The sequence below is a fragment of the Rhineura floridana genome, chromosome 3 (assembly GCF_030035675.1).
Source record: "Rhineura floridana isolate rRhiFlo1 chromosome 3, rRhiFlo1.hap2, whole genome shotgun sequence".
Taxonomy (NCBI): domain Eukaryota; kingdom Metazoa; phylum Chordata; class Lepidosauria; order Squamata; family Rhineuridae; genus Rhineura; species Rhineura floridana.
In genome coordinates, this window is record NC_084482.1 from 4,039,663 (window position 1) to 4,057,669 (window position 18,007).

The 18,007-nt window shown below is 44.5% G+C and overlaps 1 protein-coding gene across 5 annotated transcripts; it reads right to left on the reverse strand.

Annotated features, from left to right (window-relative positions):
• On the reverse strand, positions 1 to 13,235 carry RENBP (renin binding protein). 5 transcript variants are annotated; one of them, XM_061613927.1, is made up of 11 exons: positions 13,168 to 13,235; positions 12,888 to 13,073; positions 11,408 to 11,483; positions 10,670 to 10,745; positions 10,001 to 10,173; positions 7,571 to 7,795; positions 7,393 to 7,474; positions 5,558 to 5,733; positions 5,335 to 5,466; positions 3,377 to 3,464; positions 1 to 1,541 (listed from the first exon to the last, which is right to left on the reverse strand). In XM_061613927.1, the coding sequence occupies exons 1-11, from the start codon at positions 13,233 to 13,235 to the stop codon at positions 1,453 to 1,455; spliced, it is 1,371 nt and encodes a 456-aa protein (XP_061469911.1). In that variant the 3' UTR covers positions 1 to 1,452. The 5 variants fall into 5 exon arrangements, with proteins under 5 accessions (XP_061469911.1, XP_061469909.1, XP_061469908.1 ...); XM_061613925.1 differs by having other exon boundaries at positions 12,888 to 13,031; positions 13,133 to 13,224; XM_061613924.1 differs by having other exon boundaries at positions 12,888 to 13,034; positions 13,133 to 13,224.
• Positions 13,236 to 18,007: the final 4,772 nt, after the last annotated feature.

The window sequence follows — 18,007 nt, forward strand, 5'->3', positions numbered from 1 at the left end:
TAGGCGACTGAAAAATAAAATTTATTATTATTATTAAATAAGAGAAGCAATAGAAATACAATTTAAAATCATACAGCATCTTGTACAGCACATTACAATTGCTACCACAGGCAGAAACATCATTAAGTGGTCCATCAAGACTCTCAGCAATTTTCGAGTGATCTGTAGAAAAAGAAGTTTGGGAACTGCTGGCCTAGATGAAGCCTAGGATTTCTCTGTCTGGCTCTTTGGAACCTCTTCCGAGTCTAGGCTGTACCACTGACTAAGTCTTCCTTTTAAAAAAATTGCAAATGGGCATATTAGGAAAAAAGGTTAGACTACAACCCATTGCTTGGACATGCTTGATTTCTGTATGTCAAGAGGCACTTTTCTGAATGGAGGAATCTTTAGTTACGTGAGCCCCCACACGCAGTCTGAGATGGCACATAGCCCAAACATGCACGTATCACCTCGGTGAAACTAGTCCACTCTCAGACCCTCAAACTTCATCCCCTACCTGCAGTATCCTTTATAGGAAGAAAAAATATATATTAAAAGAGTAGAGCCAACACACTCCATTCAGTGTATTATCTTTTTTATTGATCCTCTATTGTACAGATCATAAGAACATAAGAAGAGCCTGCTGGATCAGGCCAGTGGCCCATCTAGTCCAGCATCCTGTTCTCACAATGGCCAACCAGGTGCCCGGGGGAAGCCCGCAAGCAGGACCTGACTGCAAGAACACTCTCCCCTCCTGAGGCTTCCGGCAACTGGTTTTCAGAAGCATGCTGCCTCTGACTAGGGTGGCACAGCACAGCCATCATGGCTAGTAGCCATTGATAGCCCTGTCTTCCATGAATTTGTCTAATCTTCTTTTAAATCCATTTGGACCCTCAAAGAAAAGGCAAGAGGTGGGCAGCAAGCAGTCAGCAAGCAAATGGCAAAGACTCCATGACCAGGGCAAGACTGAGGACATAAGAAAACCTCCCACCATCAAAATGGATAAGAGGCAAAGCACTGGGCACATCCACGTCATATATTTATATCACTTTTATGCCACTTTAACAGTCATGGAGAATTCTGGGAAGTGTAGTTTGCTGAAAGTGCTGAGAATTGTAGGTGTTAAGTCAGCACCCTTAACAAACTACAGTTCGCAGGGTTCTTTGGGGGAAGCCATGGCTGTCAATGTAGTATAAGAACGCTTTGAAGCAGACATGACCAATGGTTGACAGTCTTTTCCTGCAAGAGGAGCACAGCCAGGCCTGGACAGCACATTTGTACATAATGGCATTTTGTCAAATCCAGTGTGGTCAACAGCGTAAGACAGACATTAGAATTGGGAGTAAGAAGTAAATGAAAGGGAGTTCTTCAGTTTTCTCCCATGATCAGAGAGTAGCTGGAATTAAGGGCCATTGGAGGAAGAAAACGGAGAAAACCCAACCCTTCACTTAAGACAAGAGCCGGTGGAGTGTATCATTCCAGGTTGGTAAATTTAGTCTCCTTTTTGAGCAATTCCAGAATTTCTTCACACATATAGAGTGCACGGGGGACATGGAAACAACCTGCAAAGAAAGACTCCCAGTAGGGAGGGGAAATTAAATGGGGCAGAGTAAAAAAAATGCTTTCAATAAATAAGATAAGCATCTTGGCTCCCAAAACACCCTCCTTTACTGCATTTCCCTAACCACAGCTTGATGTCTGACACTGGGGCATTAAGGTACATATTGTCATGTACATCTCTAAATAATGGAGCTAGTGAGATGCAGCGGCAGAGGCAGCTCGCTCACGGAGGCAGCAACTTTGGAAAACCATCAAGGGCAGCTCTTGTTCATTTCAGCAAAGCTTGCTCAACAGAATTTGTCAAATTCCCCAGGGTGATAGAAATTGAAATCAAGGAGGCACCCAAAAGGAGGAAATGTAATAACAGCCAACTTCAATTACAATAACATAGACTAGGTACATGTGTGTTGTAGTCATGACAGCAAAGAGGTAAGACCCTAAGCAACTGTGCCCTAGAACAGCTGGTCAAGGAACAGACCAGAGGGATAGCAAACCTGGGGTTAATCTTAAGTGGTGACCAGGACCTGGTGTAACATGCTGGCGTTGTAGGACCAGTTGGGGGACAGTGACCACAATTCTATCAAATTCAACACACAAGTAAGTGGACAAAAAAGTCCAACACAAATCACAATTGACTTAAACTTATTTAAAATGAGAGGAAAGGTAAAAAAGGAAGGTGAAAGTCAAGTGGGTTAAATCTCTCTGGAATGCTTGGGCTTATTCAAAATAACTTTAATAGAAGTGTAATGAGAATGTATACTGCAGATTAGAAAAGGTACCACCAGGGCCAAGAGAATGCCAGCATGTTTAATGATCAGAGTTAAGGAAACTTTTAGAGGCAAGGGAACTTTCTTTGGATAATGGCAGTCTTGTCCAAATGAGAACAAAAAGGAACTTAGATGTTAGCAAAAGAAATGCAAACAGACAGGAATGGATGCTAAAAAAGAATTCGGGAAGCACATCCCTAAAATCATTAAGACTAACATTTATTTATTTAAAATATTTCTATCCCACCCTTCTACCCTGTAACAGGGCACTCAGGGCACCTTACAAAAATAAAATCAAACACATACATAATAAAACTGTAAACAATAAAATCACAAAAACATTAAAATAAATTAAAATACATAAAGAAAAGTATTTAAACACATTAAAAGCAGGAAGCCAGCCAGGAAAGCAGTTGCACATTTAGATGACAAAGGAGTCAAAGGTGTGTTAAAGGAGGAAAAGGAAACTGCAGATAAATTGAATTAATTATTCAATAGAACTTACGTCTGAGTTGACATGGTTAGGACTGCACTGTTAGTTGATTTGTATCTGTTTTGGATGACTTCGCATAAATGGTTAGATTAATTGTTTTAAGACCTAAAAGTTGCAGCCTTAATGTGGATATTACAACTGTTAGTTGGTTAACAAGCTTTGCATATTAAGAGTGCTACAGAAGTAATAACATTTCAAAAAGGGCAGGAGTAGTTTTTCCTCTGAAAGTCCTACTGTTGTACAAGGGCAGACTGGCAAGAGGGGATGAATTTCATTGAGCTCCAAAAGGAGGGGGTCTGAAGACCAGAAGCAAAGAGAGTGTTAACTTGTGATGAATTTCATTTTGCTCTCTCTTTTTGCCCTAGAAGTGCACACTTCTAGTTCTAGATAGCTATGAATGGGCACTGGTTATTCAGTATTCCACATATGGTTCAGAGGCACTCTTTTTTCATTTCTTTCTGCATTCTACAGGCCTTGTGGTTTTACCTTGGTGAGGTTCTTGCTCAGACTAAATCCTGTTTCTGTTGGTCCGTCCCCCCCGTCACTATCAAGCCACCTCTTCCTAAAGCCTTTTTACCTTTAAATGGCCCTCCTTTGATTGACAGAGCCACCTTGCCTTCCTGGGTCAGATAGCCAAACCATTCGCCTGTCTCTGGGTCACTGAACTAAGAGAAGAACAAGCAAAGATGGTGAAATGTCTGTATTGGAAAACAAGATGATCCACACACTGGCATCATGGAGGACCAGGGAAACCAAATCTCATTGGATGGTCTTCAGCAAGTCAGTATGTTTTAAATTTAGCTTAACCTACACACCCCCAGGGATGCTGTGAAGACAAAATGTGATAACGTGTGTTATTCTGAGCTCAGGATATAGCAAAGGGCCCAACAAACTAGAACCACACTCCTCTCACCATTCCCACCTCCTGTCCTCTACACCACAATGTTTACTCTTGCACACTCTAAGGCCACATCCAAACCATTTATTTATTCCACTTTAAACAGTCACGGCCTCCCTCAAAGAATCCTGGGGACTGTAAATTGTTACGGGTGCTGAGAGTTGTTAGGCGACACCCCCTCTCCCATTCCTCTCACAGAGCTGCAATTCTCAGAGTTCCCTGGGAAGAGGAATTGTTTGTTAAACCACTCAGGGTATTGTAGCTCTGTGAGAACAACAATTCTCAGTACCCTTCACAAACTACACTTCCCAGGATTTTCTGAGGGTATCCATGACTCTCTAAAGTGAAATACTAATAGCATAAATATATGGTGTTAATGTGGCCTAAAAGTAAATCTTTTCAGGAGTAGGAATGAAGTGACTCAGTTATCAGGAGTCTGAACGTACATTCTGGGAGGGAGCAGATCATCAGGAGTTCATCAATAATATTATTCCTATGTTGCTGGTGGGTTGTTCTGTTATGAAAGGATACAAGAGCAATTGAGATCAGTAGTTACCCAAACTGAATCAAAAAGGGACCTACCAACAGAGCTCTGCCAGTTTTCAAATACCAATTTGAGAATCCCATCCGTTGGGGTCTGCTAGCAGCAATATTAACATCCGAAAGGATGCCTTTCGATGCCATGTTATTGGCCTCCACAGTCACTTACGGACCCACCGCTAAAGACCTTATCTTGGAAGACAATCTTACTTGGCCACGAGTGATCGCCAGTGAATGAATGAAATGAAAACATTTCTCTTCTTCTAGGCCTTTGACAGATTATGAAAAACTGGTTGATGGCCTATTTGATTAAATGTTTTTGCTGCTGAAGTTTTTGTTGTTTTTCTGCTAGGCTTGTTTATGGGTTATTAGAATGGCTTTAGTGAAATGTGTTGTTTTATATCTTATGGCTGTTTGGCCTCTAGCCTTTTTGTAGGCCCATCTTTGAGACTTTTTTGTATTAAATGATGGAAGTCCAGTTAATAATTAACTAACAACCAACAACAACAACTTGTGAATCATTCTCCTTTGTGCCATTAGCAAGAGGGTTGTAGGGGAGCAAGTGGGGGAGGCAGTGATGATTGGGGGAGGGGACAGGGTTGCATTCAAGATCTCAAAGCCTTGTGCCTGACCCCTGAGAACTCCACCTCCAAATCCCTTCCTAAGAACTTCTGAGCCTTTAGCAGACACTTAAAAAAAACAGAGTCCCTGCCCCCCCAAAAACCAAGGAGCTGTTATTTAAAATAACACTGCATCTTTTGGCTTCTGCTATCAAGTTCTACACTGCAAAATGTTAGCTATGGAGGTTTTAGGCTCCTCATGTTACTCCCATAAGTTAGGAAACTATATTGACCAGCTGAAGCTATCTTATACTGAATCAGACCACTGGTCCAGAGTTGTCTACTCTGAGTGGCACAGTTTTCAGGCAGGGGTTCGTTTCCAGTCCTGAGAGCCTTTCAGTGGAAGATGGCAGGGACTGAACATGGGACCTTTTGTCTGAGTGATGTGCTCTTGGCAAGCCCCATTTTGCCACCTAAGCCACTAGAATCCAGCTCCCCCTCGAGCTCAAATACCCCACAGCCAGCCTTCAAACTTACTTTGGCAAAGGTGTATTTAGCCACTTGGTCAAATAGCTCCAGGAGCTGGCAGTCTCGAGTCTCAGCAAAGGCCATCAGGAATGCAATCATGGCCTCTGTGTGTGGCCACCAGAGCTTCATTTTCCACTCTAGCTGAAAAAGGAGATGGGGAAAATGGAAGAACAGGAGATCCGAGGAGGCAGGTGTCAAATACATGGTGAAAGTAGGCCTTAAGCCTATGTACCTGTGTGGGGCAGAGCTCATCAATATCCTGAAAGGCAAAGAGTCCGCCATGTTCAGGGTCCCAGCCCGAATGGAATGGCTGCTTCATAAACTTCTCTACAGCCTGGGCCAGGAGGGTTGGGTCATGCTGTCGCTGAGCATAACGAAACAGGAACCAGCCTGCTTCAATTGCATGACCTTGGAGTGAAAATGGAGAAGAAGAATCTCAGTTCTAACATCTAGTTCAGGGGTGAGCAACCTGCTGCCCTCAGCCCAATTTCAGGCAGGTGACAAGAAGAGGGGGGCAGTGGCCCAGCTACTTTTGGCCCTGGCTCCACTCACCATTAGAGGTGGGGGTGAAATCAGATTCAGTTCCCATTTAAAGGTGAACTTACCAAATTTTCACTTTCCAAAACAATGTGAACCAAAACAGTCATCCTTCAAAACCCACACTTTCCCAAGTTCTGCAATGCAGCTCCCCAGGCAAGCAATGTGTACAAAAACATGTTATATTAGGGTAAAGTGTGCATATAAATGCACATATTAGTGAAAATAATATGCAAAAATGTGTTATATTAGGGGAAATTGCTTGCTAATATGTGTGTGTTTGTATACGAAATTGTGCTTATTAAGGGAAATTGGCACTAAGATGCTGGAGAATTTTCATAAAGATTTTTTTTTAATCGCAAATTCTTGCAAAAGTGTGAAGAACAGAATTTCAGACTGGAAAAAGAACTGAGAGAATTGGAAATTGACAGATTCATTCCCCCCTACCCACCAGAGACATGCAGCTCCCTACAGAGTACCCTGAGGGACTGTGGCCCTTGACAGAAAAAAAGGGGCTCCCACCCTTGTCCTCGTTGCAGTAGAGCTTACTTAATGCTGCACATGCTCCACAGGGGGTGGGATCCAGGTTCTATCCTAAACTCAATTTCTGCTGTCAGAACAAAATGCCATCAGTTGTGCAGATATTATGCTACTTCAAAAGTCAGGTTTTTCAATGAATCTGGATTTTTAACGTCTTAATCCTCCCCCCCCATGAACTGGGGACTGAAGAAAGAAAAGGGTTCAATGACTTTGGACATGTGGGCTGTGGAGGCAAGGATGTCAGTAAGGAGCCTTGCAAAGATCTAAGCGCCAGTCATGTATGGTGAGGCTGCACCACTTCAGACTGTGTGTGTGTCATACTTTTGAAGGTTCCTCCACATAAAAGACTCACATAAAATTCTCCAGCATGTAATAAGTGAGTGCGCTAAAAACAAAGGTGAACACTAGCTCCGCTGTAGTAATTCAGCATTCACCCACCTGACAACCTCCATATGCTTTGGACTGCAACTCTCATCAGTCCCATTCAAAGGAATTCAAAGGAATTTTTAAAAATATAGCCCCTGCAATCTGTAGATGTACAATGCAGAGTTCTGCCACCTGATCCTGTGTAACACAGGGGTGGGGAACCTGGGCCTCTTCAGATGTTGTTGGAACTATAGTTCCCATCATTCCCAACTTTTGGCCATGCTGGCTGGGGCTGGTGGGAATTGGCATCCAAAAACAACTGGAAGGCCACAGGTTTTCCAGCCCTGGTGTAATACAAAGACCAGCTGTAACTCTTCATTCAGGACCCCACCCCACGGATTCAGCAGCCAGATTTTCAAGCTCTGCTCTACAACTAAGCGTGCTAGAAATTGGTTTGCTTAGATCAGGATTCCTGGGGTTCTGCTAATGTGAAAATTCCTCAGCAAGATACAAGGTTCTGCACTTGTGCCACAAACCTCTGGATGCAAAAGATACATCCAATTCTGAAATTATTTCCACTTGGAGACTTTAAAAGCATCCTGACTCCTACGTTTTTAGTCTTACCAGGATTCTGTTGTCTTCCCATGCACCCTGGCAATTCCTTGCCCTCTTCAGAAACATTCTCCAACACAGCAGCACCATTCCTCTGTAGAGAAAGAAAAGCAACCCAGTTCTAATACAGATCAAAGGTAGGAAAAGAAAGACTAAGGTGAATTGAGGGGGGCTATTCCCACCCTTTTACCTGCACATGCATGAGTATTCGCTGAGCAGACCAGTTCCCCAGCTCACTGAACCGGCTTGCAGCCTCAACATCCCCTTCTGAAAGCTGGTCCACCAGGTTGAGGAGCATCATGGGAACAGCCATTGAATCGTGTGGGATCATCCCTGCCAGCAGTGGACGTCCCAGCTCAGAAGGATCCTCCCTCACCCAGCGCACAATGGCTTCCATCATTGTCAGGGCTTCCCTCTGCCAAAAGGAACACCATTACAACTCAGGAGACAATTACAACCTACAAAGGTCCCTCCTCTTTTTGATCTGGTAACTTTCCTTGTAGACTGTGGGAATGCTGTGGACATAATATATCTCGACTTCGGCAAAGCTTTTGAAGAAGTGCCCCATAATATTTTGATTAGCAAGCTAGCTAAATGTGGGCTGGATGGAATAACTATCAGGTGGATCCACAGTTGACTACAGAATCGTACTCAAAGAGTGGTTATCAAATCAATAGTTCCTTCTCAAACTGGGGTGGGGAGATAATGAGCAGGGCTCGGTCCTGGGCCCAGTGCTCTTCAACATTCTTATTAATGACTTGGATGAGGTGGTGCGGGGAATGCTTATCAAATTTGCAGATGATACAAAATTGGGAGGCTTAGCTAATACCCTGGAAGACAGAAACAAAATTCAAAGGGATCTTGATAGACTGGAGCATTGGACTGAAAACAACAGAATGAAATTTAACAGGGATAAATGCAGAGTTCTACATCTAGGAAAAATAAACCTAATGCACAATTATAAGATGGGAGATACTTGGCTCAGCAATGCTACATGAGAGAAGGATATTAGGATTGTTGATCACAAGCTGAATATGAGGCAACAGTATGATGCAGCTGCAGAAAAACCAAATTCTATTTTAGGCTGCATTAACGGAAGCATAGTTTCCAAATCGTATGAAGTATTGGTTCCCCTCTATTCAGCACTGGTTAGGCCTCATCTTGAGTACTGCATCCAGTTCTGGTCTCTGCATTTCAAGAAGGATGCATACAAACTGGAACAAGTTCAGAGGAGGGCAGCAAGGATGATCAGGTGACTAGAAACAAAGCCCTATTAGAAGAGACTGAAAGAACTGGGCATGTTTAGCCTTGAGATGTGAAGACTGGGGAGATATGACAGCATTTTTCAAGTACTTGAAAGCTTGACACACAGAGGAGGGCGATCTCTTCTCGATCGTCCCAGAGTGAAGGACTCGGAATAATGGGCTCAAGCTGCAGGAAGGCAGATTTTAACTGAACGTCAGGAAAAGCTTCCTAACTGTTAGAGCGATATGACAATGGAACCAATTACCTAGAGAGGTGGTGGGCTCTCCAACACTGGAGGCATTCCAGAGGCAGCTGGACAGCCACTTGTTGGGGTATGCTTTAATTTGGATTCTTGCATTAAGTAGGGTGTTGGCCTCAATGGCCTTATAGGCCCCTTCCAACTCTACGATTCTATATTTCCATAGATAAACCACTACCCAAGTGGAAACGTGAGGTTAAGGATGGTCCCACTCCCACTATTCCCACATCTGGTGCCAGGGCTCCCACGTCTGGATCACCCTCTATCTCCAAGGATCATGAGAGGAGGATTTAGCTCATTTGCTCACTGTTCGGGCTTCAGGGTCATTCTGCATGGGGCCAGGGATGAACGAATGAGTAAGTCTGACAGCTGTCTAACAACTAACCATGCATCAGTTCCCCAACCTCCAGAAGTGTGCTATAGTTCAGTTCCATTGCTGAGGAAAACCAGTGAGAGAGAGCTGTTGCTCCCATGTCCTGCTTGTGGGCTTCCCATAGGCATCCGGTTGGCCAACGTGAGGAGCAGGATGCTGGACTAGAGAACCATGAAGTCTGATCCCGCAGGGCTCCCCTTCAGTTCTTAAGCATTTCTCTTTCCTCGCCTGAAGCAAAATGGCTAAATGCAGCCAAGGCAAGGGCATACCCACAGGCAAGGGTGGCTGTGTAACAGGTACCACTGTACTGAACATACCCAGACACTGGCCTAGAAGGGAAAGTTGGCAGCAGGCCCCATAGCACCTCCCATGGGCCAGTACTTTGGACAAGGGTCAACACCACACGACAGTAAGCTCAGCCTGCTCTTTCCATATATAGACCACAGTTCTTCTTTATCTAGTTCTATCAATAGAACTCCAGTATCCATAGAGACAGGAAGGCCACCCTCAACTGCAGCGACATGAGGTAAAATGAGCAAACCTTTCCACTCTGGGCCCAACCCTGTGATGGCTGTTTATCAGTGTGCACTAGGAGCTATATCATGGCTTTGGGAAAGGGTATTTTTGCCAAGCTAATTGGAGTTGAGGTGGTGGTGGTGGGAGAATAAATAGGCTTAAATGACCACTGCTTGCTCAAGAAGGCAGGGATCAGGGATGTCTACATTCAGCTCTCCCAACCTCACCTGGTAACGGGGTTCCCCTGTTGCTCGTCCAAGCTCATCCAGCCCAAGGACATAGAAACACTCGCTGAAAATGGTACGCTGGATTTTCACAGGACGCCCATCACGGGTCAGGACAAAGGCACACTTCTGGGCAGGTGTGGCCACTCGCGCATGTTCCAGCAGGAACTCCCCACCTTGGGGAAAGGAGTGGATTTAGAGAGAGGCAAGCTCTAGCTGTCTCTGCCACTGGCAACCAAATGCCCAGAGCACTTGGGCCAAACCTGTCTCCCTCTGGCTCTTCACTGATCATGAGTATGGTGTAGTGGCCAAGAGACCGAGCTATGAATCAAAAAGTCCCCAGTACAAATTTCACTTCTGCCACAAAGACAGTAGGTGGCCTAAGCCAAACTTTCTGTCTCAGGCTTACTGTCTGGAAAAAAAACCCCTGGCCTATCATACAAAGATAGGAAATTCTAACATCAGCATCAGCATCATTATTAATTTTCTGGGTTCAGCTCTTCTAACCCCACTGCCATTCCAATATATCAGAACTATCAAGATTCACTTGATCCCCCTCTCCTCTATCTAGCCCAATCCATACACCAAAGGCCTCCACTCAGCCAATATTATCTTCTCTTTGCCCGTTTTCCTAAATCTCATCCCTTCCATACACAAGGTGGAGGAAGTTACCTGCTCGAGCTGCCTGTAGGAGTTCGGGGCGTCGGAATCTTGGTACTTTTCGATACAACCGACTGTACATCCACACCTGTTTGGGAAGGGGTGGAGGGGTCAAACAGGGCCCTCCAGTCTCATGTGGGGCAATCTTCCATTGTTTAAGCCAGGGATGGGGAACCTGTGGCCCTCCAGATGCTGCTGGACTCCAACTCCCATCAGCCCCAGCCTGCAAGGCCAATGGTCAGGGATGGGAGTTGGACTCCATCCATATCTGAAAGGCTGTAAGTTCTCCTCCCTGCTTATGCCTGCCAGGATGTGCTGCGAGTACGACTCTTCACAGTGATTCACCGGCCTGCCCTTTGTTTAAGCTCTAAAGAGGTAAGTGCTGGAGCTCAAACGTGCTTGGAAATCGTTATGCAAACCCTTTTCCCAGACATGATGGAGAGGGGGACCGGCTGGGGATCTACAGCATTGAGAGAAAGGTATTTTACACATGCTCTGAAAGACTTGTGTAATTTATTTAGTAAATTTGTTTTATATGCTCATTCAAGCTTGAAGGCACAACACCGGAAACAGATTCTGGGGCCAATTCCAGACAAACCCAGATTCAAATTAAGACTTGAGCTGCTTCAGAGAAGCCTGCTTGATGCCAACTGGCACTCACCAGCCTTTTCTTTCCCCTAACTGCACACAGGGATCACAATAGAAAAATCAGAAAATGTTCAGAAATTTACAGTTCCTGAGCAGCCCTACCTGCCGGCCTTGCAACCAAACATATTTCAAGTCATCATAAACTTTCCCATCCTGGCCCAGACATGTAAAGAACCCCCTAGAGAGACAGAAGAGGCAGCAGTTAGAGATGGAGACTGAATTGGGGGGGGAGAAAAGCTACTAATGAGAGAGGAACGTTGCAGTAGGGTGTAGTTGGCATCTATTCTCTGCCCTTAGAGCAACGATAGGGAGCCTATGGCCCTCCAGATGTTGCTAGGTTTCCAACTCCCATCAGCCCCAGCCAACATGACCAATGGTGTGTGATGATGGGAGTTGAAGTCCAACAAATTATGGAGGGTCACAAGTTCCCCCACCCCTGTCCTAGAAGATGTACGATACAACCAGAAATAGCCTTGGTGGCAACTGTTAAATGCTGTTAAGGGGGACAGACAGATCTGATTCACTGAGCACCATCTACCAGGATGTTCCCTTAAGTTAGCCCTACTAAAATGAAAGGGAAACTTATAGGAACAGCAATAACTTGCACACGGTCCTCATTCATTTAAATGAAGCTTGCACAGGAGAACTTCCAAGTACACATGACCCACGATAACTCATCAGATATAGGTATGTTTGCCTCAAGACCCAGCAAGGCCAGGCTATGGCTTTTGGGGGGGGGGGGAGAGGAAGGTGCAAGGAAGTGTGCCTTCATTTCTCAGTGGGATATTTTGCCACTTCTCAGAAGTGCCACTCTCACTGTCTTCCCCATCCCAATTTGGGCAAATTTGCTTAACTGGAAACAAAAGAGAGTCGGTATTAGGCTTGCCAGGTTCAGGGCCTGAGACTGATCCTGTATCTTTAGGATAAGAGAAAGTCAGCAACACTGTAATGGGAAAAACCACAAAGTGGAATTCTCCCTTCCCCCTGCACAACTTTTTAAAGATAAAACCTTGTGGTTTTTCCCATTACAGTGTTGAAAGAACACCTGCACTTGGCTGACTTTCTCTTCTCCTAAAGATACAGGATCAGTCTCAGGCCCTGAAACTGGCAACCCCTATAGTCAGCAGCATCCAAAGAACCACTAAGAAAGGAGAAAATTACCCCAAAATGCTAAGGAAAAAGTATTACTTGGGAAAGCCCAACAAAGGCAATTACCAATTAAAAAATTAAGCATTTTTGCTATGAGAGATCTCTACAGACTATTTTATCCCCTGACGAAGGCCCAATATACTAGAGGCCAAAACACATTGGACTTTCCCAAGTAATAATTTTTTCTCAGCATTTGGGGATTTTTTCTCCTTTCTTAGTGGCAATTATGCTTTAACAACACACATATCACTGTAAACTTAAAATCCCCCCAATCATTATCAGAGAGGGACAGTGTGGTACAGGGGATAATATACTTAGATGGGGGAGCACCATGTTCAAATCCCTCATCAACCGCAACACTTGCTGGCTGAACTTGGGGCAACGGGTGGGCCACATATATGACTAGATATACAGACAGATAATACTCCATCACCCATATTCTTCATCATGTGAATGCTGAAGCCAGAAATCCACCACCGTGTCCAGCTCTTGAGAGATGCGTTCATGCCAGCTCTGTAGCAACCGCAGTTCCATACTTGCTGCTTTTACCGCACAGAGAACTACAGGAACGTGATCGCTGCTATGTGGGAGATTAAGAGATTTTTGTGTCAGCGCATTCCTGGATGTGACCCAAACACAGGCAGCAAGATGCACTGTTAGTATCCCTGGAAAACAAACCTAATATAATGCCTTCCCGTCAGAACTAAAGAAACAGGGGGGAAATAGCAAAAGTTTTAGAGCTAATCAGGGAGCTGCTGGTCATATGTCTTGCCCAAGTCATCTGACTCTAGTCCACCCCTTTCTCCCACGTGGGAGAGGGAAAAGCCTGATTTGTTCGTGTAGTGCACTTTCCATTTTGTTAACCCTACAACTCCTGTGATTCATTCCAGAGATCGGCAGGAGGGATCCCAGAATAAATTAATAATAATAACAATAATAATAATAATAGATACAAATAACTGCATTTAAGCTCACTTCAGTAATCCTTACTGCTCGCGCGCACGTACTTACACGCATACAAAAGATGCAGAAAAAGCCGGTATTGTTATTATTCCCATATGTGGTAGTCTGAGAGAGAAATAGGAGTATGCTTAAAGGCACCTACTGACTTCAAGGCAGATGTGAGACTGGGAGCAGGGGCCTCCTCAAACGTGTGTGCGTGTGTGTGTGTGTGTGTGTTTTCCCTTTATGATCGTAAGGTTCATTTCAAATATATACTGTAGCAAGGTATCCAAATATACAAGATATCCATACATTTTGTTGTCAAAATACATGGGGTGGGGAAGGAACTTAGTGAAAGGTACTTCAGAGCCACTCATCATCACAGTTAATGCAGTTAATGGCTCATGTATCTTCAAAAATGGGGTAGAAAGGGAAATTTAAGCAGATGCAGCTTTTTCCAGCCCTGCTGCGTGGCAAACTATCCCTGCCAAATTCGAACTTCTTTTGTGCAACTATTAAAGGTGCAGGAAGCCTGTCTTCCTTTAAGGTGCAGGTAAAATAGAGGGCAGAGCTTTCCTGCACCTTTAACAGTTGCTTAGAGTAGGGAAATTCAGCAGCTGCGGTCACACCTGCTGAAATTCCTTCTTCTATACAACAGGAGCAGCCCTGCCCTCTTTTTCCCATAGCTAACCAATATTTCGCTTGCAATTATTAACCTCAGACACATTGTCTACACAGAGATCACTTCCCTATCTGAAATCATGTGCAAGGCAGATTCGCTCACTATCCTGTGTTCCATTTTACCAGGTGAATGTGCCATAGAGACCCAGGCTTCCCACCACCTGCTCATCTGACAAAATAGATCCTTATGCACTTGTCACACATGATGGTGCACACAGTATATCCTTTTGGTGCCTAAAATGGCACCAAATGAGACCATCACATACGCACACACACACACACTCTCTCTCACTATATGATATGGGGTAAAAACCTCTGGAAAGTTCTTGTGCACAAGTCCCGTTGAAATTAATGGCAGCACAGATCTGGTTATCCTTGGCATTTCCTTTGTAGTCTCCCCTGTGATCAAAGTGTAGTCTGTAAACAGCAGGGGGCAGGGACTGGTCCCTCGTTTCTTTCATGTGTCATAGTGCCATGACCGAGCTACACTCAAGGTAACTGAATTACAATCCACACATCCCATTGTTCCAATAAACCTTCCCCATATTCCAGATGGATGGTGGCACATGTAGTTAGTTATCCAGTGGTGAGGAGCATACACTCAGCATTGGCTCAGATGTGTGCTTTCTTTTTTTTTTGTACAACCATATATTGTTCCAGAACTGAGCCCAGGGCATTCATTCAAGCTAGGATTCCAGGGTCAGTGCTTCCCCACACATTCCTGCACAGTTCCCAGCACCCTTAACAAACTACAGTTCCCAGGGTTATTTGGGGAAAGAGTGCTTTAAATGTACTGTGTGGATGTGACCTATCTTGATGCAATCCTTACAACAACTCTACAGAGATTGGTGCTGGGATTTTCCCAGCAATGTTGCCCTTGAACCTGAACCTAGTCTTGAAACCATGCTGGGGTGGGCAGCAGGGCTGGCACCAAGGGTTGGCACCATTGCACATCTGCTCTTCCTCCATAGTCAGAAGAATATTCAGAAGCTTCCAAATACCAGTTGCTGGAAACCGAGGGAGGGGAGAGTGCTCTTGCGCTCATGTCCTGCTTATGGGCTTCCCATGGGCATCTGGATGCTGGACTTAGAAGGGCCTGATTGTTATGGGAATATTTATGCGGAGATACTCAGCGGTCTGAGCTGCGTGTGTGCCAGTGTGTGTATTTACCTTAGAAGCAGGCTTTTACCCTGCATTTAGATTACTGAGACTTAAGACTTAGTTAGAACTAGACATGCCTTTCCTATCTACTATGTATTTCTATAAATAAAGTAGCTTTTCTTATTTTACTAAGTTGGAGGCACAATGCCCAAACTTAGGTATTGTCCTCTTAGCTCAGGAGAGAGAGCAAAGACAAAGATGTCTCCTCTCTCCTTGGACAGTCAAAGAAAAAAACAAAGGAAGGAGGGGCAGGTCAGCTTCCCTGAGCATATCAGTTTACAATGGAAGGAAATTAGGTAGAGAAGAGCATAGGTAAAGGTAGGCAACCCTAGCCTGCTGGAGGACCCTGACTCTATCTTCCTTCTGGAATACAAACAAAAGAACCAAAACAGGAGTTGCTCTTGCCCCACTTCTCAACGAGTATTTGGTTCAGAACTTCAGCCCATGAGGTTCATCTTGTCTTGCAGCTTGCAGAATCTGACTTTGCTCAACACCTTCTCCAGTGCATCTGCAGTCATGTCTTCTGTTGGACAATATTCCATCTTGAGTAGTCCTCTGCGGTAGGTATCTCTAATGAAATGGTGGTTCACATCTGTGTGCTTGGTTCATGAACTCACCTCTTCTAACTCCATGAGTCTGATGCATCCTTGGTTTTCATGCATCATGACAGGCCCAAGTATAGAGATGCCTAAATATTTGAACAGTTCAAGTAGCCATGTCAACTGTCTGCTAGCTTCAGAAGCTGACACATACTCTGCTTCTGTGGAAGAGAGTGCTACAGTCTCTTTTTTCTTACTTGCCCAGCTGATCACAGAATCTCCACAGTAGAAGATGTTTCCATTGGTGGATTTTCAATCTGTAGTGTCCTCAGCCCAATCAGCATCTGCATATTCCACTAGTTTAGGATCTTGGGTAGCCGCTAACTTCAGTTTCATAGTTGCAGTGCCCTTCAGATATCTCGCCACTCTCTTGATTGCTTCCTAGTCCTTCTTGGTTGGTGAGCTGGTTCTGCACAAGTATCCCACTTTTACCAGCACATCTGGCCTGGTAACAGTGCTGATATACAGAAATTTCCCAATGGCTTGTCTGTAGGTCTCATGGTCTTCGCTTCCCATGGTTGTTTGTGGTGGTCGGGTTTCAGGTATCCTGCTTCCGTTAGAGTAGGTGCTGCATGTTAATCCTTCAGTCCCAGACTCTCTAGAAGGTCTTGGATCTTTTGTCTTTGACTCAGCAAGAAACATCCATCATCTTCTCTTTCAATTTGTATTCCAAGGTAGTGAGTGACATCACCTAGGCACTTCACTTCAACCTCATTGCTGAGATGATTCACTAGTTGTGGCTTGTCCAGTGGGTCTTGATAAACCAACAGTAGATCATCCACATAAATCAGTAGGTAAGTCCATCTGTTGTTCCTGAATCTGCTGTACAGGCGTGCCCTGCCTTGTACAAAGCCTTATTTCAAGAGCATTTTGCTCAGTTTCTCATTCCAGGCTCTGGAAGCCTATTTAAGTCCATAGATGGATTTTTGAAGTTTACACACTTGGGTTTATTTTCCTGGAACTTCAAACCCTGGTGGCTGTTGCATGTAGATTTCCTCTTCTATTTCTCCATGCAAGAATGCTGTTTTTATACCCATGTGCTCCACCTGCATTTTCTTGTTAGCAGCCACACTCAGAATAGTTCTGATGGTCGTGTGTTTGACCACAAGAGCAAATGTTTGATAGTAGTCTTGTCCATGCTTTTGAGAATATCCTTTGGCTACTAGTCTTGCCTTGTATCTCTCACCGTTTCCTTCAGCATCTGGCTTTTTCCTGAATAACCACTTGCAGCCTACAGCTTTCCTTCCTTGAGGTAGCTTGGTTGGTGTCCAAGCATTATTCTTGTGTAGAGCTTCCAGCTCTTCCTTGGCTGGCTGCCTCCACCTCTCAGCTTCAGTTTGGGGTAAGGCTTCGATCTCTTTCCAGGTCTCTGGCTCTAGACGTTCATCTCTCATGAGGTAAGCAAGTCTGTCTGGTGATACACCTTTGTTGGTGCATTCAGAGCATTTTGGTGCTGGTGCTTTGGCTTCCCCTTCTGGCTCTGATGCCTCTTCTGGCTCAGACTCCTCATCCTCCTCTGCTGGTGTATTATTGTGATCCCTTCTGTTGTGGAAGAATAGCGCAGTTTCTTCCATTTTGCTGTCATTTGTTTGGTGTGGCACCCCTTCTGGTTGGTGTGCACACTTTTCTTCATCAAAGTGGACAGCTTTGTCTACTCCAACTTCGTCAGTTTTGGGATCTATTACTTGGTATCCCTTTTGCATTGAACAATATCCAATGAATATTCCTTCCTTGGCAGTGTTGTCAAATTTTGACCTCTTTTGTTTTGGGATGTGTAGAAAGGCCTTGCAGTCAAATACATGAAGGTGAGACACACTTGGTGTCCGATCATGCCATAGCTCAAAAGGTGTTTTGTTGGTTGCAGATGCCAGAAGTCGGTTCTGCAGATAGGTGGCAGTAACCACTGCTTCCCCCTAGTACTTCTGTGGTAACTGTGTATCTTCCAATAATCTGTCCAAAAGTCTGGTTCATGGGTTGCGTGACCCCATTTTGTTCTGGAGTATAAACAACAGTAGTCTGGTGCTCTATGCCTTCCTCATATAGAAAGTCTGACATAGCTTTGGACACAAATTCTCATCCATTGTCAGGTCTTATAATTTGTGGCTTTCTGCCAAATTTGTTGGATACAATCTGACATAGTCCTTCAATTTTTGAAGTACTTGACTTTTCT